At 51.2% G+C, this 25,182-nt stretch overlaps 1 protein-coding gene across 1 annotated transcript; it reads right to left on the bottom strand.

Moving 5' to 3' along the window:
• Positions 1-31: 31 nt before the first annotated feature.
• On the bottom strand, positions 32-24,655 carry ZBTB47 (zinc finger and BTB domain containing 47). The gene is made up of 6 exons (XM_056484467.1): positions 24,001-24,655; positions 12,390-13,751; positions 8,393-8,540; positions 7,009-7,124; positions 5,845-5,989; positions 32-4,812 (listed from the first exon to the last, which is right to left on the bottom strand). The coding sequence occupies exons 1-6, from the start codon at positions 24,001-24,003 to the stop codon at positions 4,445-4,447; spliced, it is 2,142 nt and encodes a 713-aa protein (XP_056340442.1). The 5' UTR covers positions 24,004-24,655; the 3' UTR covers positions 32-4,444.
• Between the last annotated feature and the right edge of the window lie 527 nt (positions 24,656-25,182).

Raw genomic sequence — 25,182 nt, 5'->3', positions numbered from 1 at the left:
AAGGTGACAAAGAAAGCGGTGGAGCTTTCGGTTTTCTTTTATAAAAGACAAATCGTTTATTGATTCCGTCCTTCCACTTGCAACCTCTTTGGTAACAGTCATAACGCTTCCAGACTGGGAGAACGCAGTGGAAAGGCCCAGTTCTGGCCTCTCACCAGCTCCAGAGCTCAGCGAGCCCCAGCGTGCCTTGGTGAGAGGCCAAAAGCAGATTTCAAAGGACCTGGCCTCGAGGGACAACCCAAACCAGCCTCCCCTCCCTGCCTCGTGGGCAGCACAGAGAGCAGCCCCAGCACCCCCAGGCATGGGATGGCTCAGGATGGGGATGTCTGACTGGGAGTTGTGCCCTGGGAGGTGGCTTTGATGAACCTCTTGGGACCTCCTGGACATTGGCCAACGGGACCAGGGAGGAAGCAAGACTCACCCGTTCCTGCGGTAGACAATGACTTGCCTCAGCTGGCCCCACGGGGATGGACTAATCCAACCATCTCAGCCTCCCCCTCCTCACACCATCCCAAAGAGAGTAACTGCTGTACTTGGAGTTAAAGATAAACATATATTGATTACACATGGTCATAAAAAAAAAAAAAAAGTAATAATAATAATAATAATAATAATACATTTCCTAGAACATTACTTAAGACGCTTCCGAAAAGCATCCAAGCTTCCCCTCCCCTCCCCGCCTTCCCTTAATCTATACAGAATAAAGTGCTTCATTTAGTTTGTTCACACTTGTAGAGCCACCAATACACTCTTAGCTTGGCATGTTTGGGCAACCGATACTGAATGCCGTAAAATAATACAGAGCCAAACACCAGGCATGAGAAACTAGTTTTGAGGCAAGTGCTTGGGGTTTCATTCATTTCCTTCAAGTTCCATGCTACAGAGGTTGTTCTTACTCCTGTTTGCTTTTCTCCTTTTTTTTTTAAAAAAAAAAATTATTATTTTCTTCCTTTGCAAGTTCAACCCAACTCCCGTCGTGGTTCCGTGTCTCTAGGCAGGGCTGCGTGTGGGGAAGCTCTCGCCGTCCGTCTGTCCGTCTGTCCTTCCCTCCTGACTTCGGGCAAACCAAGAGTCCCCTCAGAGGAGTTGTCTAGCAGCGGATGCTCATCTCTATTGCACTGTCACAGCCATTCCCACCCGTCCATCCGTCCGTCTGTCCATCCGTCACCTTCCCACCGCGCCAGGGCTATGGCTGTGGTCCGAAGGGCCAGCTGTGCCTCGTGGATACGAGAGGCGAGCTGGTCTGTGCTACCAGGCTCCTGGGATATAGAAACCAAAAATCACCCTCCCCACATGATTCCCTCCCTCCCCAAGGTTCCAATGAAGGGTGGAGTGAAGGGGGGGAAAAAAAATAAAAATTCCAGCCCAGAGAGGTCTGGGGTTTCGGTGCGTGGGGAGAGCTGAACGTTGAGCTACAGCGGGTTCAGGAACTGCGTCGTGGAAATCAAGCCCCTCTCCACCCTCGCGGTCTGTCAGAGAAGGGATGTGAGAGATTAAGGTGCAAAAGTTAAAAAAAAAAAAAAAAAAAGAATTTAAAAAAATTGAAATAAAACATAAAAAGCGTGGAAACAACGGCCCCGACTCTCCTGCCTCCTGCCCTGTCTGACCCCAAGGGGTGCAACAGCGCCGGCCGGGATGGATCCGGGATGGATCCGGGATGGGCGAGGCACTGCGGGAGCGACTCGTCTGAGCTCTCAGGATGCCAACGAAAACCAGACATGAGGACACACTGGGGTGAGTCAGGGTGTAGACAAAAGGGCTCAGAGGCCTTGTAGGACTCCTGGGAGCGCCCCAGGGCTTGGAGAGGGGAGGGAGCAGCAGGGATCTGGTTCTCCAAAGTGCTGTGTGCATGGTCACATCTCGACGTCTCCAAGTGGCTCCACGAGCAGGCTCTCGAGGGGATCACACGGCTGGGATCAGTCACTGGGCTTTCTGCTGGGCTCCCAGCCTCAGGGAAGTGCTCTCATCTCACAGAGACGTCCAAGGGGGGGCAGGTCCTCACTGGGAGAGGATGAACCGGGACAGGAACAGAGAAAGCCACCCTCAGGTGAGTGGAATAAGGGAGCACAATGTTGGTGTGGGTGTTTACATGGGGGGATGTCTGTCAGCTGATGGGCTCCATCACAGAAGACCACAAAAGCAAGGTGAGCCCTCCTCAGGGCACAGCATCCCCATCCTGTCTCAAGGCTGAGCATGAAGGGAAAGAAGCACAAGGAAGCCCAAGGGGATGGGACCTGGGAGGCAGCAGAGGAGGAGACAGCATGGACCACTCCAACACCTCCATGGGTTTCACTGAATGCTTCCCTAAAGCAAACATCTTCCAGTGTGGGTCATGGTCCCTTCAGACAGCCAATGGCCCCAGGAGCCCTCATCCCTCACAGGTGTGTTTGAGAAGGCTTTGCACCATCCCAACAAGCCCCAGGGTCATGGAAGGGGACAGCAGAGAAGCCTTTGGAACCCAGCTGAGAAGGTCAATGTGGTGAGGCAGCTCTGCCACAACCTCCTTGTTCTTGGAGCAGATGGAGATGGGGATGAGCTCACTGGTGCTGAAAGCCATGCTGGGAATCCACAGGATCCACATGACCCCAGCCAACATGAAGACAAAAAGGACTTTGTGGCTCCAAAATGCTAACATCAGCTTTCCCAAGATGCCAGGTACCACTCAGCAGGAGATGACAGCAGTCACCTCAGAGAGCACTCAGGAGAGCAGCAGATGCTCCCTGGTCCTGTCCCCATCAGGCTCCTGCATGTCCCCAGTCAGCAAAGCCCCTGAGCATGTGGCTGAACCCTCTGCAGGGAGAGCCTCAATGCTGCCCAAGTGCTTTGCTGATTTGGTCCAGGAGATGAAGCACAAAGATTTTCAGAGCCAGATTTGTCTCCCTGTCCCCAGCACTCTGCTGTCACCCAGCACAAGCTGCATATGAGAAGAGGCTCCTGCAGCCCACTCAGTGACCTCTTTCCTTCTTAGAGTACTTCCAGCACCTCCTCCATGGCATGACCCACAGGTGACCTCAACACTGCCTTTGGAAGCATGGGATCAGCTGGAACAGCCCCCACCTCCTGCCAGCCCTTCTCTGCCCGTGCTGGGTGCTCTCTGACCCCAAAGGGGACCACACAGCCATGGTCAGCACAATGCATGGCACCCTGGGGCAGAGCACTGCAGTGAGAGACCCTGCTGGGACCTCAGTGCCCAGAAAAAGGTGACAGCAAAGCCTTCCTCCTCCTCCTCCTCCTCCTCCTCCTCCTCAGCATGAAGCCAACCATATTATTTATCAGTGAAACCAAAGACCAGCTCAACTTCAACACCTTCAACAAGCACTAAGCAACACCACAGGGCATCACCAGAACAACCACAGCCCTCACTGGTCCCCTCTGGTCCCCCCAAACCAGGACAGGGCAATGGATGCCAGCACCACAAGAAGTGAAGCTTGGGAGAGCAACGCAGGTAACAAACTGGAGATAGGGACATCATCACCCCCAGGCTGAACAGGGTCTTGCTTTAGCTCTGAGCCTTGCAGCAGAACTGCCCTGGAGCTCACCCATCAGCCCCTCAGGGGTTTTTCGGATTGTTAAGGCACTATTCTGGGCCGATTCTGCCAGAAACAGAAACGTCCTGCTCCTCTGCCCCAGGCTACCCTCCTGCCGCTCCCAAAGGGCTCCGAGCTCTCCCAGGAACAGCTCCTGACTCCAGAGCATCCCAGGAGCCCAGCTCCTGCTGGGATTAGCAGAAAGGGCACGCCAGAACCCAGCTCCCTTAGGGCACCCCGAAACTGAACCGACAGCGAGCTGCAGATGCCCCGAGATGCAAGGTGGGTGTTTGTGCTTTTGCCTGTGGAGGAGGAAAACCTGTTGTAGGGCAGGAAGACGTGTGGAGGGCTGCTAACGAGAGCATGCTAATGGCTTTCCAATGGGGGCATCTGCTTGCTCGCCACGGGCCACTGGGGCTGGCAGTGGTGAGCTCCTCTGGGGTGCCCACCTCCCAACCCCGTGGGTGAAGAGCCTGACATGAAAGACCAGCTTTACAGTACAGGGATTCAAGCACCACTAACTAGAATTCGGCTTCGAAATATTGATGCACCGGCCAGCAAGCTCAAGGCCAGATATCCTGCTCCTCCCAGCCTCACCAGCACCCCAGCAGGAGGATGAAGCTGGGGTGTGGGAAGATGGAATTGAGAGTGACACCTTTTACCTACACCCTTATGGACGGATGGCAATTCCCCCCCAACACCCACGCTCCTTCATGGGGGGGGATTCCTCCAGCTCCCCCTCTCTGCTGAGAACAACGGGTGAGAAAAAGGAATAAAAACCCAAAACAACCCCAAAACGAGGAGGAAGGGGGGGTAGAGAGCAAGCAAAGCCTCGCCTCCCCGGGGGAAAGGCATTCCCAAAGGGCAGAGCAGTCCGTGCATGGCCAGGATGGGGAACGGGGTGGGGGGGGGGGCACCTAATTATTGTTTGAATTTATCCTCCCTGCAGGAAACAGGGGAGGGGGTGGTGGTAGGTGAGGAGGAGGAGGGAGGGTCTGTGGGAGAGGATGGAGCAGCGGCAGGGGCAGGGGGGACACGCCGGGGCCGGGGGGCAGCGGAGCGGGGCTGGGGGCGGGCTGGGGGGCGGCCGTGTCCGAAGCCAAGGGGTTGCTGACGCGGAAACATTTCTCCTTGTGGGCTTTGAGCATGTTGGAGAAGCGGAAGCGCTGGCCGCAGACGTCGCACGGGTACGGCTTCTCCCCGGTGTGGGTCCGGCGGTGCCGCTTCATGTTGGGGCGGCTGGTGAAGCTCTTGCCGCAGATCTCACAGATGTAGGGCTTCTCCCCTGAGGGAGGCAGGGAGGAGAGGGTGAGAGGATGCTGGGACTGCAGAGATTTGATGTCCCTAGACATTGTGTGTGTGTGTGTCTTGCCCTTATGAGGCAGTGAACGGCCCCACATCCCTGCCCTAGAGCCTGCCCCAGCCTGGCAGTGCCTGTCAATGCTCCACTCTCCCCTAATCCACCTCCCGAGGAGCCAAATGAGCAGAAGTCCCATGTGGGAGAAAGGCCCTTCAGGACCCAGCCAAACACCAGGCATCACCTTCATCTAGACCCTACCTTTGTTTGGAAATTCTGTCTGAACCCACGAGCTGGTAGCTGTGTATGTGCTTTTCTATATCTTTTCTGTCTTTCTTTCTCCTTCTACTTCCCTCTTCTTGATAGCTATATATGTGCTTTTCTCTACCTTTTCTGTCTTTTTGCCTTCTTCTAATTCCCTCTTCTTGATAGCTATATATGTGCTTTTCTCTACCTTTTCTGTTTTTCTTTCTCCTTTTAATTCCCTCTTCTTGGTAGCTATAGATGTGCTTTTCCATATATTTATTTTCTTTCTTTCTTTCTTTCTTTCTTTCTTTCTTTCTTTCTTTCTTTCTTTCTTATTCTCTCTTCTTGGTACTATATATGTTCTTTTCTATACCTTTTCTGTCTTTCTTTCTCCTTCTAATTCCTTCTTAAAATATTTTGAGCTCCTTCATATCAAATGTGTTTAAAGTTTGCTAAGTTGAATGGGCCAAGTTAATGCTGTGAGAAGTGTTTTATGTTGTTTGAATGCTGTACTAAACCTTTTGCCAAAGTCCCCTGATTTTTCTCAAGTTTGCCAACAAACCTTTGTGTTGTTTTGACCTCTTGAGAAGATCTTGTTGGTGTTTCTCCCATGTATCTCCTCAGAGATCATGAACCATTATAAGCTCTCCCAAAAATCTCATTGAACAAGTTGATTGGGGCCTTACCAGTGCCCCCAAATATGCTGCCCCCATCCCATCACTGTTTCCAGGGAAAGCCTGACTGCAGGGATGTGGCCAGGCAAGGGGGGCTCACCCGTGTGCGTCTTCATGTGCTCATCAAAGTACTGCTTCATGTTGAAGTCCTTGCCACACCACTGGCACATGAACTGCTTGTGGCCGATGTGGATGCTCATGTGGGAGCGCAGCTGGTACTTGTACTGGAAGCGCTCGTTGCAGTTCTGCGGGGGCAAGGAGTTGTTGGTGAGCACCCAAAATATCCCCACATTCCCACTAGCAGTGAAGAAAGCCCCTTTTTTCCCCTCAAAATAGGTTATTTGGGACATAGCCAGCCAGGTTTTGGGTGGGTGCAAAGTCCAGGTAGTCAGGATAGATCCTGGCATTGGACAAGTTTCATTATAAAGTTGGTGGGACCCTCAAAGAGGGAGGTGATGCAAAGTCTGGAAAAGTGTGGGATCATCCCTACAGCTGCACTGGCACAAAGCACAGTGGAAGCCTGTGTTGGGTTAATGTGGCCAGAATTGTGAATTCTAGTAGTGATTTCCTTATCTCCTGGCACACATTATCTGCTAATGGGCCATCTTTAAACCAGCTGGGCAATCATCTTTATCTTCCCACAGCCCATCCTCCCTCCAGGAGATATCTCCTGTTAATGGCCAGTGAGTCCCAGGGCATGACTGATAAAATTCCATCATCCCACTGGGAGATGCTCCAGCCAGGGGAGCAGCCAAGCCTTTCCTACCCAGATAAAAACTGACATTTGGGACACCAAGGAACCTTCTTTCCACTGGATTCCAGAGGAAAGCCAGACCTTCCCACATCATCCCTGAAGCTTCAGAGGAAACTGCACCTTCTCCAGGAGCACTGCTCCAGCTGAACCACATCTGCCCCTGCAGGAGGATGCAGCCACCATTGAATGGGACTGTGCCAACACCCAGACTGACTGACGGGTGTCAGCTTGGATTCTGACTCTGGCAGGGTTTGGGATTGTTCTGTGTAATACTGCATTTCTATTTTAATTTTCCTAGCAAAGAACTGTTATTCCTAATTCCCATATCTTTGCCTGAGAGCCTCTTAATTTCAAAATTATAATAATTTGGAGGGAGGGGATTTACATTCTCCATTTCAAAGAGAAGCTTCTGCCTTTATTGGCAGACACCTGTCCTCCAAACCAGGACAAAGCCCCAAGGAGTGGGAGGCCTTTCCCCAGATCAGTGTGGGGCCACAGCCAGGACCTTACCTCACATTTGAAAGGCTTTTCCCCGGAGTGCTGCAGCGAGTGGACCTTGAGGGACATGCTGCGCTTGAAGGACTTCCCGCAGGTCTCACAGGTGAAGGGCATGTCCTTGGTGTGTGCTGGTGGGGACAGGGGCAGGTCAGGAGCCTCCACACACCTCCACCATCCACCTCCCCACGCCCCAGCTGTGGCTCCCAGTGCCCAACCCCAGCACACCCAAGGCATCTCTGGCAGATGTATGGCAGCAAGTTTTCAAAAATTTCCCTTCCAAACTCCATCCTTTTGGATCTTTTGGTGGCTCCAAGGCCCAGGGACCCAACCACCATTGTCAGGTGCAATTTCCTTTCCAAAGCCCAGCATTGGTGTGGTCTGTTCCTTTTACATTAGTTACACTTAAAACCTTCCTCTGATCAATAAAATAAATGGGATTCCCCAGCACCACGTGCAAACCCAGAACTGAGCAGACATTCATTCAGCATTGAGCACCAGGCCAAATTTCAAGACAGGAAAGTGAGAAAGCTCACCTGCTGGAGTCAATGAATCAGGGATCTCTCTGAATTCTTCAGAGAGAAATCAGAGTGCAGGGATTGAATTAAAGCCTTTGGATGGACTGAAGTATATTAAGCCACTCACACATAAAGTAGACGTTTAAGTAGAAGTAAGTCAGTAATTTTAGGATGAGTTCTAATGATTTCAGTAAGTGAAAGGTTTCAAATGCCAGAGGAGCAGAGTGTGTTCTAGTGAAAGTTGAAACATACTGATATCTTCAGTGGAGGGTCCAGGCCCACAGTTGTAGACAGGACTTAGACATAATAGAGCTATACATTACTTATATTTTTCAGATAGAACAAGATAGGTTGTATGAGTAGTTGTATAAGTAACCTGGTGTGCTAAGAAACTAGAATTCTAACAGGTTAAGGAGTGGTGGTCTGAGTTTGCATCGTAGCTTGTTGGAAAAATCCTATAAGAGTTTGTATTGGGGAGAGTTGGTGCTTTTAGTCATTCTGGCTTCTAGCAATTCACTTATTGCTACTGCTTTGCTATTGCTTTTTGTCATTGCCTTTGAGACTGATGCGCTTTGTAATAAGATGTGCTTTGTAATAAATAACCTTTTTAACTATTGGCTGCTTTGCTTATTTAAGATACCCAATGAAGTAGGAGCCAAGAGCTCAGAGCAGGAGCCTATAGAGCTCTGGAGTTTGTGCCATAGAGCACTGGAGGTCAAAGGCCTCACATCTGGTGACCTTCAGATTATGAGACTGAACCTCACACTCACCCAAGGGTAAACCCAGCCCTGAACACCCACCATGGCAGCAACAGAAAACACCTTTCATGGCCAAACTGAGGGGCCAACACCCCCAACAAGAGCTGTGCCTCCCACACTCACCAACCATGTGTTTGCGCACGTGGGCCATGGTGTAGAACTTCTTCTCGCAGATCTCGCAGGAGAACTTCTTCTCTGCATAGCCATGGACGATCTTGTTGTGCTCGTGGAGAGACCAGAGCTTCTTGAACCCCTTCCCACACGTCACGCACTGCAAGGACACAGGAGATGGTCAGGGCAGCAGGGGAAGCACCTCCATCCATGGAAAGGGAATGTCACTGTGGAAGCTACAGCTGATATCAAAAATCGTAACAACCAGCAAGTCTGATACAGATCTTGTCACTTCAAAACCTCCAAATTTCATATTTCTATCCTGGGGATGAGTAAGGGACAATGGCCTTCCAGGGAAGGATGTGGGATCTCCATCAATGGCTGTATCAGGACTTGGATAAGAAACAGCTCATGACCTATTCCCAAGTGGGAATTTTATTCCTAAATGAAGACGTTACATAAAACAATTCCAACCCTATGTGCATTGGAAATTTGCAAAAAATACAAAAACAAGGAGAATCCCAATCCAGGGCAGTACAACTTGAGCCTTCAGCAGATATTATGAATACTTCACCAATAAATTGGTTTTCCAAACAGATCTATGATTCCATGATATCCAAAAGGACCAAAACGGACCAAAAACACCAGTCCATCAGCACAAGGAGAACAATGTGACATGCAAAGTCTTCCCCAAAAAGTTAAGGTAGAGAATCTCTTCATCTCCAACAAGTTCAATGCTCCTCTGGAAGTTCCCAGGCAAAGCTCCAGCTTCTGTGTGAGGCCTCTTGGAGGCATGTGAGACCAGTTCAGTGCTCAGAGAAACACAGGAGAGAGATGTCCACAGAGGAAACCATGCCAGGAGCCAAGGGTCAGCTCCTTCCCCTTGTCCTTTCCATGGCTCACATTCCTCTTGGGATGAACAGGGATAAAACCATCCCTTCTCTCCCTGCAGATTTGTTGAGAAAACAATTCATGCCTTGAAGGCATCTTGCAACCACGTGGCTGAATTGTGCTGGTGAACCTGGGGAGGGATTCATTCCTCCACTTCTGCTCCTTCCCAGATGCTCCTTGATGGGCTTCAACACAAATTTTACCAATTTGTGACACTATGGAAAACACACCATTATGCTGTGAAGTCTCTGTATTTTTCAATATATATTTATATTTAGGTGCCCCAAAGGAAAAATTAGGGTCACAGAGGCATTCCCAAACCTCATCATCTTCATCTTGCCATGCTCAAATGTCAACATGAGTAGTCCTTTGAGTCCCACTGTTCCAAAGTATGTATTTCCATGGATTAGAACAGCTTTATCTCTGTTTTAAGGGATATTTCAGGGCAAATTCAGGACTAGAGCTTGATATCAAAGACACATCAATATCCATTTTCTCCACTTAAAATGAAAGAGGCAGGGGAATTTCAAAATGAAAGGTAGAGGGAAAGCAGCAGAGGTAGAAAAAACCTCAGGGCTGGGACCAAACACCCTGGAGGGCTGAGCTTTGTGTCCTCACTGGTGAAAATCATCACTCAAAAATATGGAAATAATGTCCAAATGACGGGGAAAAAAAATGAAAATATAAATACTTGCAGGTTAAAAGGAAAACTATACTGAAGCTGGCCAAAAAAGGAGTTTGAGGGACAGTTCCATAAAGCAAAGGATGAATCACTTTTCACATGGTAGAGGTAGGATGCACATTATGGAGATGGGGAATGAACACAGGGAGCAGGATGGTGCTTAAATCCTAAAGCTTTATGAATGAATTTGGGGATGAAACAGAGAAAGAGAGCATCAGACCAAATTGGGAAAATATGGATAGTTGCTCCATGGATCTGATTAAAACATAAGAAATAAAAACCATTAGAGGTAGAGTGCAAAAAAAATTCCTTTTCCATCCAGACATAATTCCATGGGATGTTGATAAAGCTATTAAATATTATCAGAGCAAATGGAGTGGATTTGGCTATTTGTAAAATTAAAAATGCTCAACTAAGTGGGAGACAATGATCCCTTTTTCTGCAGAAGGAGGTCACTACACAGGCAGTTGTGGTTCATCCTATTCCAAAATGATCTGGAAAAGGGATAAAAAGGAAGGGGAAAAACAAAAAACAAGCAATGAAGTGACAGTCCCGTGTTATCCACCTGGAATGCAGATGAAGCTGAATCAGCATTCTGGTAAAACTCATTTTTAACTGTGAGAATTTTGTGTTAGGCTCTGAAAGAGCCACCACCACGCAGATATTGGAGCTACACTCATCCAGTCTGGGAAAAAGCATCCAAAAAAAGCAACTTCAGTGCTGTGAATTTGTCAGGAAGATGCACCAAAGGGTTAAGAGCCAACACTGCTTCTGTGTTCCCTGCTCACCAAAATCTGCCTCATTCCCTGTTTGTTTGGGATGCCATCGTGAAAGGCTCCAGCAGCACTTGGGTTGTGTTACCTTCATCAAGCAGAGCTGTGAGACCATCCAAAATCTGGTTGCTGGTGGGAAAGGTGATGGGAGAAGCTCTCCACAAATTGGTATATTTGTAATTATTAGCAGCAGCATCCTGCAAAACAGCTCATCAGGAATTAGGAGTCTGGAATTTGGAGGGATCTTCAGGAACACACGTTTGCTGCTCTGATTGGGTGCCTCCCAAAACTGCACTGATTTAACAGAGTCAATTTGCCAACACAGGATCTCATTAGCACAGGGGAAGGCCACACCAAGCCCAAACCATGCATGGATGTCAAACACACTCAGAAATTTTCTAATACACACAAAAAAAAGCACAAAAGGCAGATTAAAACCATTTTAACTCCTGTCAGCAAATCTTCAAATTAAGCTAAAATGGGTTCAGCCTGGAGTGTGTCTCCATCAGGGGCTCACAGTGTTTTATCCAGATTAATTGAATAAATTCAAAAGAAAAATTACTCCTCAAAAATTAACTCCTTGTTTCCACACCAGCCCCCCTGGCACAAATCCTCTGATTCCAGGCCACTGTGGGACCCTCCTGAGTCTGAATACAAGTCATAGGTGAAGGAAGATTCCCTCCCAACTGCAACATCGATATGATCTGAGCTCGAGCCCAGCCCGTGGTGTAGCTGGATGGGATGATCTAAATGGTGTTTGGGATGCCCTTCCCTCACTGGGATGTCCTACAGCAGTGGGATGCTCCTCTGTGGTGGGATGTCCCCACCTTGATGGGACATCCATCCCCTTTGGTGGGGTATTTCCCCCCATGGTGGGACATCCAACTCTAGCAGTGTGTTGGGTTGATGTGGCCAGAAATGTGTATTCTGTCCCCATCTGTGGCACATATTATCTGCTCATGGGCCATCTTTAAACCAGCTGGGGCAAGCATCTTTGTCTTTTCCACAGCCCATCCTCCCTCCAGGAGATATCTCCTGTTCATGGCCAGTGAGTCCCAGGGCATGACTGATAAAATTACATCATCCCACTGGAGATGCTCCAGCCAGGGGAGGAGCCAAGCCTTTCCATAAAAACTGAAATTTTGGATACCAAGTTATCCATCTTTCCACTGGATTCCAGAGGAAAGCCAGACCTTTCCACACCATCCCTGCACCTTCAGAGGAAACTGCACCTTCTCCAGGAGCACTGCTCCAGCTGAACCACATCTGCCACTGCAGGAGGATGCAGCCACAATTGAATGGGACTGTGCCAACACCCTGACTGACTGACGGGTGTCAGCTTGGATTCTGACTCTGGCAGCATTTTGGGATTGTTCTTTGTAATACTGCATTTCTATTTTAATTTTCCTAGTAAAGAACTGTTATTCCTAATTCCCCTATCTTTTCCTGAGAGCCCCTTAATTTCAAAATTATAATAATTTGGAGGGAGGGGGTTTACATTCTCCATTTCAAAGAGAAGCTTCTGCCTTTATTGGTCCTTCAAACCAGAACAAGTGGGATGCTCCACCCCGGGTTAGGGCATTTCCCCCTTGGTGGGACATCCATCTCCGGCAGGATGCTCCAACCCTTGGTGGGATGCAGCCCTGGGTGGATCTGTGCTCACCTGGATGTTCTTCTCACAGTCGGTCTGGTGGTGCAGCAGGAGCTCGCTCTCCAGCAGGAAGCGCTTCCCGCACTTGTCGCAGATCTGCATCCGGCTGTGCGTGACGTTCATGTGCTTCTCCAGGTACCAGCGGTTGTTGAAGATCCGGGGACACTTCTTGCACGGGTAATGCTGCTTCTCCTCCAGCTTCACCTTCTGGCCCAAGCCGTCTTGCTCCTTCTTTCTCTTCCTTCCCCTCTGCCCTTCTTCTTCCTCCTCCTCCTCGTCTTCCCCCTTGGCCATCTCCTGGGACCTGGTTGCCATGGCGGGTTTGGCGGCTTTGGATGCCCGGCTGCCCCTGCGGGGCTGCCCACTCTTTTCCCTCTTCATCTCTGAGGCATCTTCATCGTCATCGTCCTCTTCCTCCGTCGTCTCCTCCAGCTCTTCCTCCTCGCTGCGCTCCTCCTCCTCTTCCTCCCCCACCTCCGCATCCTCCTCCTCTTCCTCCTCCTCCTCCCCCTCCTCATTCTCCTCCTCCCCATCCTCCTCCGTGTCGCGCCCATCCCCGTCCGCCCGCCCCATCACCGCCTCGCTGGCGGCCGCCTTGCCCTCGGTGCCCTTGGAGACGTTGAGGGTCTGGTTGTTGAGGTTCACCTCCACGATGATCTGCTCGCGGTTGTAGGAGCCCTGGCTGTCCAGATCCTCCTCGGACTCCTCGCCCTCCATCTTACACACAGCACCAGCCCCTCCATCCTTCTCCTCCTTGTAGTACTGCTTGGCCGGGCCGGCGGGGAGCGTCCCGCTGCCCGTGCCGTCCTCCACCCGCACCGAGAACGGGTCGTTGCCCTCCCGGGCGTAGATTTTGGGGTGGGGAGCATCCACCTCCTGCTTGATCTCGCAGTAGTAGGGCGGGGGGCCTGCACAGCCCTCGGCGGGCAGGGCCATGTCGGTGGCCAGGCTGAGCGAGCGCGTGTCCAGCAGGTCCTGGCAGGAGGACGCGATGTTGTTCATCTGCAGCACGGCGGCCGCGTTCAGCACGTCCTGCACATTGCAGGAGTTGACGAGCAGCTTGGAGGTGTAGATGAAGTTGAGGATCTGCTGCAGGCCCTGCGAGGTGAGGGCCTCCAGGGAGAGCTCCACGCGCTGCAGCTGCTTGTTCTGGGTGAAGAGGGAGTGGAAGAACTGGCTGTAGGCTGCCAGGACCCCCTTGTGCGCCGGGAAGATGCTCTTGTGCTGCACCAGCACGATGTCCACGTCGCACAGGTCCGGCTGAAAGAGGCGCTGCTCGTTCAGTCTGTCCATCAAACACGTGAAGTGGAGGGCTACATCCTCCACCAGGGAGTACTCAGCCGAAGGGTAGTCAGTCGTTTTTTCGACTATCAGCTGTGGGGAGGAAAGAAATAAAATCATTCGGGGCTCTTTCCCCCAAAAACGCCTTTCTGGCCATGCCATCCTTTCCTGTCTGTGCATCCCCAGGTCACAGATGACACCTGTGAAGCTCTACTGCCAGCCCCAGCTCAAAGGTGCCAACCAAAACTTTATGTCACCACCCCCAGCCTGGAAACACTAACCATGAAATTCTATCACCAACCCCAGCCTGCAGATACCAACCAAAATACTCCATCAACAACCCCAGCTTGGAAATACCAGCCAAAAAAACTCCATCACCAACCCTAGCTTGCAGATACCAGCCAAAAAACTCCATCACCAGCTTTAGCTTGGACATGTCAACCAAAATACTCTATCACCAACCCCAGCTTGGAGATACCTGCCAAAAAACTCCATCACCTACCTCAGCTTGGACATGTCAACCAAAATACTCCATCACCAACCCCAGCTTGGAGTTATCAGCCAAGAAACTCCATCACCAGTCCCAGCTTGAAGGTTCCAAGCAAAATGCTCCATCACAACCCCACCTTGGAGATACCAGCCAAAAAACTCCATCACCAGTCCCAGCTTGGAGATACTAACCACAGAATTCTACCACCAGACCCAGCTTGGACATGCCAACCAGAATACTCCAGCACCAGCCCCAGCTTTGGAACACCAAGTAGCTCCACCACCAGACCAGCTTGAAGACACCAACCAACAAGCTCCATCACCAACTTGAGTCCAAGAGACTCAACCAAGGAGGAGAAGCCCCGTGAAAGGGCAGGTCAGGGCCACAGGAGCACTCATTGATCTCATTCCAGGTGGCACCATGGCCACCAAGCAGCTCCAAAGCCAGGCTCAGGTGTCCACACTCACTCAGAGATGTCACACAGGAGAGGGGATGCCTTGACCTCTTGAACCAGATGGAGATCCAGGTGGAAATTTGCCCCATGCAGGAAGCCAATTTTAGACACCTTCTGAGATTTAACCCCCTAAATAAAAGGAAATTAGGATTTTATAGCTCCCTGCTTCTACAGATAATGACATAAAGCCCAATATCCTCTGATATTTCTGAATTACTCCGTGTGCTCTTGCTCACAACAGCAGCTCACTCACAGCTGGATTCATTGGGATGATTTATGCACTTTTTAATGCTCATTTCCCACTGTCTGGGGAAAGGCACTACCTGGAAAAATTCAAACCAGGGAGCAGCACCCCCAGGCTGGGAAAAGCTGTGACTGCCAACCCTCCCCAGGCTGAGTTTTCTGGGTATTTAATCCAACTCCCAAGTATTTCACATGGTCCAGACATCCCTGGTGTTCATCCCCTCTCAGGTCATACCTGAGCCCCAGGATGAGTCTGCCACCTCCATCCCAAATCCAAGGGATATTCCACACCCAGATCCTGTGTCCTGTATCAAAAGAAGGTGGGGCACCCCCTTTCCCTCTGCTTCCTTCACTGAAAACCCAAATCCTGGAAGGAGACAGGTCCAGACCCCATAACAACCTCTTTTTCCTGACCTTTGTAGGATGTGACCAAAGACATGGTGCAGAACACTGGCAGAGAGAGAGGGTTCAACCTGCCAGGTTTATCCTGCACCTCCTGCTCCAAAAAGAGTTTTTCAGCTCCCATTTTTTCTGGAACAAATGGCAACTCTTGATCAACACACAAATTCCAGCAAGACATGTTCTGTTTGTCTATTCTTTTTTTTTTTTTTTTTTCCTGGTGAGCCAAAGGCAAAAGCACACACAGACAAAAATGTTTAAATAATAAAAAAGGGTGTTTTCTTCTCTGTTTTCCCAACAAGCAAAAAAGGCTCTTTCCCCTCCCTGCCAATTTTATTCTGTTTTTTTTCATTTTCATTGGATTTTTGCTCCACAACCAACCCATCCAACCAATTGGGATCTCAGCTTTGCATGGTCCTGATAGCCCTGGAGAGCCCCAGCAAGTGCTGGCACCCAGGGAAAACATGGAAAAACCAGTTCTGCTCCAAATTCTTGCCTCTGCAGCCTGGAGTGGTGCAAAGAGGTAGGAAAAGGGTTGTGTGTTTATATATTATATATACTTTTAATAATTTATATATGTTTAATGTTTTCAATATTTTATACATTCATGCTTATATATAGTTAAACTACTTATATCTAAAATATATATAAATATATAAATACATAAACATTCTTCATGTATCTGTTACAAAATGCTGCATCCCAGCTGGAACATCCATCCACCCCACCATTTTCTGAGCCTCTCACGACTGCCAAGAACATTTTTGATGAGATCTTGGATGGTTCAACCCCCCTCAAGACACGTAGAAAAAAAAAAATAATAATTAAGGCTGTAATAAATATCAAAAAACTGAAGAGACAGCAGGAATTCAGCAGAGCAGTTTAAGGAAAAAAAAAAATAAAAAAAAAAAAAAAAAAAAAAGAAAAAGCAGCTAAATTCAGGTTTTTTCTCCGGGGATGTATCTCACTCATTCCCTGTTTAGGATGCCCCAAACTTGGCATAGGGGTACAAAATAGAGGAAAATGGGTCTGTGGGGCGGCATCGCCCTGGAAAACAAAAGCCGGCTTTTTTTCCCTCCTCGTGGAGGATTTTTTGGCAGAAGGGGCTGATCCCTCACCCAGCTCCGGTCCTTGCCAGGCAGCTCTAATCAGTCCCAGCAGCGGCGAGGACAATGCGTGTCTTGGCCGCGTCCCGCCGGTGACTTCAGCCCGGGCTTGTCAGCGGGAGCCTTTTGCTCTTTATTGCTCTCAGATGCTTTTCGTGAGCCTGCCCTCAGCCAAAGCCCCGGCCGAGACAAGAGGCGCCTGCCGGGGTGAGATCCCGAGAAAAACCCCGACTTGCCCCAAAATGCCCCTCCGGCTGCTCCCGTCCCTGCAGCGGAGGAGCCTGACTAATGGGAGGGTTAAATCCAGTGCTCTTCATCTGGGAAAACGCAAATATTTGACATATATATCCCTTTTGATATGCCTTATATTAAAAATACATATTGAAAAAAAAGATAATGAGGAGCTTAGCTCTTTTCCACCATCACCACTCTGCCCCTCCGGCTCTGTTTAGTGCCCATCCCATCTCCATCCCCTGGATGCACCAAACCAGGGTGAATCCTAAAACCCCACCACATACTGCCAACCTCTGAGCGAGGTTCTGGCATCATCACCCCTGAAAAAAAAACATTAGAAAGCAGCGTGGCCGTGAACTTCACAGCCCGAGGGGCCGGCGGCGCCTCCAGCCAGCGCTCCCCGCCCTGGCGCTGCCCTCCTGCTCTATTTTAAGGGTTTTCACGTGGTGATGCCAAAGTCCCATCCCAAAACAGCTGCTGGGCCAAGAGGGCGGCCAGAGGAAGGGGAGGATGCTCGGGGTGAGGGATGAACCCCGAAGGCAGGGGATGGAGGAGAGGATGGGTGAGGGATGGTGGTGGAAGATGCTGATGCTCGCCGGAGCAGGGCAGCCTCTCTCCAGCCAAAAAATTCCACCTTAGGAGGTGGAGCCCGAGCTCCTTTTCCACCTGCACCCTGCCCTGTGCCTCGGTTTCCCCACCAACACCCGACCACCTGCCCTGAAAGGCGTTTGCTGCTGGATTTCAATCAATGTACTCTGACAAAACGCACTTTCTCTTAGCAGGTCTTGAGAATGAGATCCCTAAAACGTTCCTGCAGCTCTAAACCTCCCCAGAGGAGCAAAAGGTTGGGTCACTCTGGATATATTTAAATACTCAAATCCTCAGTCCCCCAGAAGACCATCTCTGACCTTCACCAGCCTCTTCTTTATTTAATTAATTATTTATCCATTTATAGAGCTCTCATCGCCACAGCATCGAGGACCACGAGTAATTCTTTCCCACACAAGCACAGGGACAGGGGGTTTAAGGGCATAAAATTCACATTTAAGTGGTGACAAGACCAGCTGCCTGTGAACCACTTTCCATTCAGCACACAAAATTTGTTATTTCTTTAAATTTTTCACCCTCAAGATGTACATTAAAAAAAAAAAAAAAAAGCAATCTGCTTTTCTGTATCATTTCCAACCACCAAAGCATTCATAGTTGACCTTCAGTATTAAATTGCATTAAAGAAAAGTGCTTTAATAAGGAGCTAAATACTGTGTCAGCACTTGCTTCTCAAAAAAAAAAGGACTCCCCCATGCCCTCTTCTCAATTTGGACATTGCTGTACCTCAGGACAAAAGAGCTGGGCTGGAACTATTTAATGTCAAAACTTGACTTTTGCTGAAGAAAGAAATAACATTAAACCCCCGTTTTTACAGATTAGTCCGGATGGCACAAAGGGGCATCGCTACAAATCCCAAACACTCACACTTTCGGTTTTAACCCTCAGCCTCCTACAACTTGCCCTCTGCCTTCCAGACCCTTGCATGAAACCTTCAGTCTTTTCTCCCCGCTTTGGATGCCATTAGAAAAATATTTTTTTTTTCCCCAAAATGACGCTCGTGTCTTCCCACACCTCCCCAAAAGCAGGACGCACCAAGAACGGGCAGCGCTGCCCATCCCATTGCCAAACCACCATTTCTGGAGCACGGGGACCCGGCAGAGGGACAAACCACATCCCAAAGTGCCCTCCCCTGTGCTGTCGCCTACCTTCACGGCTCTGCTGTCCCCTCCCTCCCCGGGGAGCGCTCCCTGGGCGCTCTCGGCACCGGGGGTGGGCTCCGCTCGCTCCTCCGCCGGGTGTTTTTTATTGAATTAGGAGAGGGTTGTCCGGAAAAACAAGCAGGAAAGGGAAAACAATAGCTCGGCCACAGCCCCGCCTGGCGAGGCGCCGGCCCGGCACAGCCCCGAGCGCCCACCCGAGCATCCTGCCCGCCGGGATGCGCCCGCTCACAGCCCGGGGATGCTGCTGACACCGGCGCAAGAGGGGATTTTCCCTCTCTGTGCTGTCCAAAAGGCTTGAGGGTGCCCAAAGCAGAGCCCCGTGCCCCTGTACAGCGATGCTCCCCGCTGTGGAGCGGGTGGGATGTGACACCTCCAGGGTTTGCCCCACACTCAGCCCTCAGTAAACCCTAAAACCACAACATTTCCTAACCCAACCCAAACTTGCCAGAGAAGTACAAGGTTGGACCTGCCCCAACATCCTGGGCAGGACTTTGCATCCCAGAGCAATCATTCAAACCCTGGCTCTGACCCCAGGAACAGCCCCTACCTCCAGTTCCATCCTAACCCCAGTGATGCTTCCTGAGCCCGTCTCATCCCGGGGTGTTGGACACCCCAAAAACACCTGCCAGCCTCTGCTGGGTGGAGAAGAGCATTAACTCATCCAGATGCTTCCCAGGCTTTTTTTTTTTTTTTTTTTTTCCTGTTTTAGTTGTTCCCGATTTTTTATTAATGATATTCAGCATTTACAGGCTTTGGCTCAAGGATGCTTTTCCCAGGAATCTGGCAGCAGCACCAGGCCCACCAGTGCAACAGAACAGGGACAACTCCTTCTCCCATCTCTGTCTCCCTGAAACCAAGAGGACACCTTTACAAAGGGGAAAAAGTTAATTTGGGGTTTTTTTGGAAGCACCATGGCCACCAGCAGTGTGGGGAGAGGAGCAGGATGAGGTGGGATGAGCAGCACAAAGCTTCATCCTCTGGGAGCAGGCACTGCCTTCCCAACAGCACAGCCCACAGAGGGTTAATGACTTTGTGCTTTTTAATTTCTTTCATATTTTTAAATTTTTTAAACCCTACCAGCCACTTTGGTGCTTTTCATCTTTCCTTTTGCACACAGAGCTGCAAAGCCCCTGTGACACTTCCAAGGATGGATGGTCAATCCTGCTGTTATCCCCCATGCCCAAATCATCCCAGTGAGGTGATGCTGCTCCTGGGGGGTGCCACCACTGATGGCATCGAGGACACTGTCCCTCCAGTGTCCCTTGTTCCACCAGGGGTGACAGTGAGGGCAGTGTGAGTCCATCCTCACACGTGGGAACTCGGGCACCGTGCCCTGCTCAGGCACAGCCTCTGCTGCAAAAATACAGAGGCTGCAACACTGCATTATTTTCATCCCAGGGCAAATCCCAATCCCTCCAAGAGAGCAGAGGCACCAAAAGCTGGATGGAGTCATCCTTTTGTGTGTCCCTGTCCCCTTGGTCAGGGCTGAAAGAGGTGAGCTCAGTCAGACCCAACACATGGTGCAAAAGCTCTGCAGGTGATTCCAGAGCCACCAAAGCCAGGTCTGGGGTTAAATCCCAAAGGGATGTGATGGAATTCAGCAGAGTTGGCATGTCCCTGGCAAACCCTGAGGGCAGAGAGGACAATCAGGCCATGGGACCCTGCCACTGGCACAGTGGGATGGGATGGGATGGGGATGGGGATGGGGATGAGGGATGGGATGGGAATGGAATGAGGAATGGGATGGGGATGGGGATGGAGGATTGGGATGGGGATGGGATGGGAATGGAATGAGGAATGGGATGGGGATGGGGATGGAGGATTGGGATGGGGATGGGATGGGAATGGAATGTGGAATGTGACGGGCATGGGGATGGGGATGCTGCCCTCCATCTGTGGGATGCAGGACCGCCCACAGAGTCTCTGCCAGGGTGGAAGAGCCCGGGGGACACACACACACATACATGCAAGCCACTGTCCCCTCCCTCCCCTGCCCGAGAAAACAAGCAGAGAGAAGATCGAGGGAGGAAACGAGGACAAAACCCAAGGCTGACCTCCCCAGCCGGGCTGTCAGCCAACAGGCTGCACCAGGGGCCAGCTCCAGGCTGGGGAGGAGACATCACCCCCAGAGACACTGGGATGTCCCCACTGCCACTGAGGGAGGGCAGTGATCAGAGCCCCCCATGGCTCACAGGATCCCCCCCAGGAACCCCAAATTCGGTGCTGGGAGCAGGGACAGGTGCAGGAGCAGGGAGGGGTGCAGCAGGGCAGCCACCACATCACTGTGCAGAGCCTGGAGGCATCACAACCCCAAATCTCTCCAGTTCATGTGCAGCCAGGAAATGGCTGGGGAGGGGCTGGGATCCCCAGAAACAAGGAGGGATGGAGGGAGGGATGGATGGATGGACGGATGGATGGATGGATGGATGGATGGACGGATGGATGGATGGATGGATGGATTGATGGATGGAGCCTCCTCCCTGTCTCTGCTGAACGAGGTTTTCATCAGAGGGCAGCATCCCCTGCCTGGCACCACAGTGCCCATCCCTGGGGCAGTCACCTTGACCTTCCAGGTGGATCAAGAGCATGGTGGGATGTGACACATCCAGGGTTTGCCCCACACTCAGCCCTCAGTAAACCCTAAAACCACATTTCCTAACCCAAGCCAAACTTGCCAGAGAGGTCCAGGGCTGAACCTGTCCCAACATCCTGGGCAGGACTTTGCATCCCAGAGCGTTCTCTCCAAACCCTGGCTCTGACCCCAAGGATAATCCCCATCTCCTGTTCCATCCAACCCCAGCCATGACCAAGGATCTTTGGGAAACACCAGCCATGCTCCTCTAATCCAGCCTTGGAATTTGGGCTGGATGGGACCCTAAAGATTATCTTGTTCCAACTTCCCTGCTATGGGCCATCTTCCTTTAAATCCAGTTGCCCAGACCAAGGTTCTGGATGCACCAGATCCTTCCTGCCCAACACTTCTAACATTTTATGAACATGCATTATTTTTATCCTTATTTTTATCACATTTTTTCCAGTAGCTCAGGGAGCAGGGCTTTAACTCAGACAGGGTGTCAGCAGCCCTGGCTCCAGGCAAAAGATGTAATCATAAAAATAATAATAAAAAAAGACAGTTTATCGTAATTAAGTCTTCTACCCATCACATCTGCTCCACCATGGCCAATCTTTCCCCACATCCAAAGGCATCCCAGTTTTCAGCAGCAGCAGAGGTGGATGAACACTGAGCTGGCTGAAGAGGGACATGGGACAAGTCCTCAGGTGTCCCAAAAATGACAATGCCCCCCAATGGGGCCACCCCTGCTCTGCACAAACCACTCCAACAACACATCACACTGCCCTTAGAAATAAGGAAAAATCAGGGGCAGGAGGCACAGAGCCTGACCCCGAGCTCCTCCTGCTCACCAACATCCACTGCCCCAGTTTTCCAGGGACCCACGGAATGCCAGGGGACATCTAGGATGCAAAGCACACCCAGGATCGAGATATCCACATTTTTGGGGAGGAAGCATATTAAAAACTTCACCCCTTGCTCTTCTGGAGAGTCACTTTGTCACGGCCACCAGCAGGTCCCTTTTAAAGGCTTAAATGCAGCAGCGTGGGAGAGCCCTCAGCTTTCCCCTCCAGCTGGAGAACGGGAAAATCATCAATTCCCCCAAAACCTTCAAAAACCCTCCGATGTTTTGACACATTCGGTTCATCAGCAAAAGGTTTGGTCGCTTTGTTTTTTTGGTTTTTTTTCCTTTCCCCCCCCCCTTATTTTTCCCCGAGCAGAAAAATCTGCATCTTAAAAATAACCAATATTTAATCAACTCGCGGGCAGCCCGTTTTTCTCCCTGCCTTTAGCACAGGATCCATCTCCCGAGGCGGCAGCGGGTTATTTTTGTGCAGGGGGTGCCGATGTCTCTGCTCCAGACAGACAGGGCCGTTTATCTCGCCTGCTGATAAGCAGCGCTCCGTGAATTCCTGCCGGGAGAACAAAGCTCCGCCGTCATTCCCAGCCCAGGTGGCACCGGGGACCCTCCGGCCACCCCGGGAAAAACCCCCGGAGCGATGCTGAGCCCAGCCAGCATCCCCAGGGAAACTCCGCACCTGGAGGCAGAATGTTTGCACCCTGCGAGATTTCACCACAGATCCAGGGGAAAAAAATAAAATTAAAAAAAAAAAAAATTAAAAATAATATATCCCTTAGTGTCTTTCCAAGCAGGAATTTTGCTTTGTAAAGCAAATTTTCCCCCGGTTCTTGCCGAGGCAGGGTGTGGAAGGAAGGTTGGGTTCCCAACTTTTCCCCGTTTGCCTGGCGGGGTTTGGGGGGCTCCGGGTGTCTCCATCCGCACCTCGGGGCACGAAACGCTCCCCAAAACAGCCCGGGGTGCCCGCAGCCCTCAGCATCTCCTCTGGGAAGGATGCAGGGCGGGTTTCACGGCAGAAGGAATTTCACAGGCCGAGAGTGACTGCCCAGCTGAACCAAACCCAACCCGGACCGGTTTAACCCCCGTGTGCCGCTCGGGGGGTGCAGAACCCCATCCCACCATCCCATCCAGCACCGCTCCCTATTTTCCCAAGCTTGCACTTTCTTCTCCTTCCCAAAAATCCACTCGGGGCCATGGGACGGGCGCGGAGCCAGCGCTGGGGCAACCACAAGCCCGCACTTTTGGGGATGGGGGAGCTCCGAGGTACCGGGAGGGGAAAATCCCAGGGGGATTTCCCGTGGATCTCCCCAGATCTGCCCTGCCCTCCGAACTCCAAATAACCTTCCCCCCTCCAAAAAAAAAAAAAAAAAAAAAACTCCATAAAATAGGTCACTGCTGCAGGCGAGGGCCCCAGCTCTGCTGGTGGTATTATTATTATTATTATTATCATCATTATTTTTTAAGAGCTGGACTGGAAAATCCCCTTCGCCACCCGGAGAGGGGTGGGATGATGCGCCCCCCCTGCAGCCTCGCTCCTCCGGGATTTTGGGGAGATTCCCCCCGGGAAAAGGGGGGCCCACGACGGGAAGCAGGCACAGAGGGAGGGGGGAAGGCGGGCAGGAATTGGCAAAAGGATGGAGTCATCCGGGGAATGGGAATGGCCGAGGAAGCGGCGGCTTGTGCGCCCCCCCACCAGCCAATCCTCCGGCCTGGGGGCTCCAAAAGTCTGCGAGCCCCCCCAGATCCTCCAGCGACCCCCGAGCTGGGCTGGGGTCCCCCCAAAGGGGGGGTCAGACCCCTCCTCACATCCCTTCTGCACCCCCATCCCCCTCTAAGGCACCCCAAAGGTGGGGGGGGCCGCGTTTTTAATGCTATTTTCACCAAATTTCGCCTTGCAGGAGCGGGGGGGATCCCCATGCAGCCCCCCTGGAAGAGCAGCACCGGCTCCAAAATTTGTGTGCCCCCCCCCCAGAAAAAAAAAATATATTAAAATTTAAAAATCCACGACCCCCCCCCAGGCGTGGATGCAGCATCGCCCATGCAGCCTCCCCCTCCCGCATCCACCTCCGCGATTTTTGGGCAAGTTTCGAGGCCTTTGGGAAGTCGGCAAAGCCCCGGGAGCGCGAGGGAGCCACGGAGGAAGGAAGGGGAAGGCAGAGGGGAAAATAAAAGCGAGGAGGAAAGGGAGAAGGGGAAGGGGGGAGTTCAGGCTCTACCATTTTGATGCAAAGGTCTCCGCGCTGAGGAGTCCCGGTCCTCCTCCGCTGGCCTGGGGTTTGTGCTCTCCATGAAAAAAACAAGGAATTGGTGGGTTGGGTGGGTTGCTGGTTTGGTGGCTTTTTTTCCCCCCTTTTTTTTTTTTTCCCTTTTCTCTTTTGGCCGCCTTATTTCTGCTTTTTTTTTTTTTTTTTTCGCCTTTTGGAGGAGGGAAGCGGAGGGGGGGGGGAGGAAATCACCGCGCCAGCGCTGCTTGCATCCCCGTCCCTCTTTTTTCCTATATTTTCCCTGCTTTATATTTTTTTTTCCTTTCTTTTTTTTTTTTCCTTCTTCCTTGTTTTTTTTTTTTCTTTTTTTATTTTTTTTTTTTTTTTTTCTTAAATGTTTTCCTCTCCTCCTCTTCACCTCATCCTGCCCATCGCCATGTTCGCCCCTTTTGGGAAGCCGGAGGAATGCGGAGCGGCGGCGGCTCCGGCTGCCAAGAGCCCCGGGGCCGCTGATTGGAGCCGCAGCATCAGCTGGGGCCGAGGCTGCCCCTTTAAAGCGACAGCAGCCGCTGCCACCCCCTCGGGGACACCCCCCCGGACCGTGTCCCCGCACCCCGACCCCGCTGCCACCGCCCCCTCTGCAGCGCAGCATCCCCCAGGAGCATCCCTGCATCCCTGCGCGGCGGGGAAACTGAGGCACGCACCGCGCCCTGCCGCACCAAAACACCCCGAGTTCGGGTTTGGGGGGTTTCTGGGGAGGCGGGGGATGTAAAACCTCAGTTTGGGGTGTTGTGGAGTAACAGGGATTCGGTTAAAATGGGGATTTTGGGGTGTTTTCGTGCTTTTTGGAGGAAATGGGGATGCCCCACCTGGGTGTGTTTAAGGCAGGTTTGGAGCAATAATTGGGAGCATCTTCTGGATTCAGCTATGGTGGGAGGTACACAGCCCCTCACCCCCTCTCCAAACACAAGAAAAGCACCCCAAAGTTTTTTGGGGCATAAAACCTCAATTTGGGGTGTCGTGGTGTAACAGCGATTTGGTTAAAATGGGAATTTTTAGGGGTTTTCCCCCTGTTTGGAGGAAACGGGGATGCTCCACCTGAATGTGTTTAAGGCACGTTTGGAGCATCTTCTGTATCTGGCTGTGGTGGGGGAAACTGAGGCACACAACCCCTCATTCCCTCTCCAAACAAAA

The sequence above is a fragment of the Oenanthe melanoleuca genome, chromosome 2 (assembly GCF_029582105.1).
Source record: "Oenanthe melanoleuca isolate GR-GAL-2019-014 chromosome 2, OMel1.0, whole genome shotgun sequence".
In the NCBI taxonomy this organism is placed as follows: Eukaryota; Metazoa; Chordata; class Aves; order Passeriformes; family Muscicapidae; genus Oenanthe; species Oenanthe melanoleuca.
Note: the sequence above shows the minus strand (reverse complement) of the source record. Positions and strands in the feature narration are given on the sequence as shown.

Excerpts from the sequence above, each read along its gene's own strand:
- ZBTB47 (XM_056484467.1), bottom strand. Across the intron at positions 5,990-7,008 it reads AAAAGCCTTTCAAATGTGAG|AACTGCAACGAGCGCTTCCA; the intron begins GTAAGGTCCTGG and ends TTGCCCCCGCAG. Across the intron at positions 4,813-5,844 it reads GCACATGAAGACGCACACGG|GGGAGAAGCCCTACATCTGT; the intron begins GTGAGCCCCCCT and ends TGCCTCCCTCAG.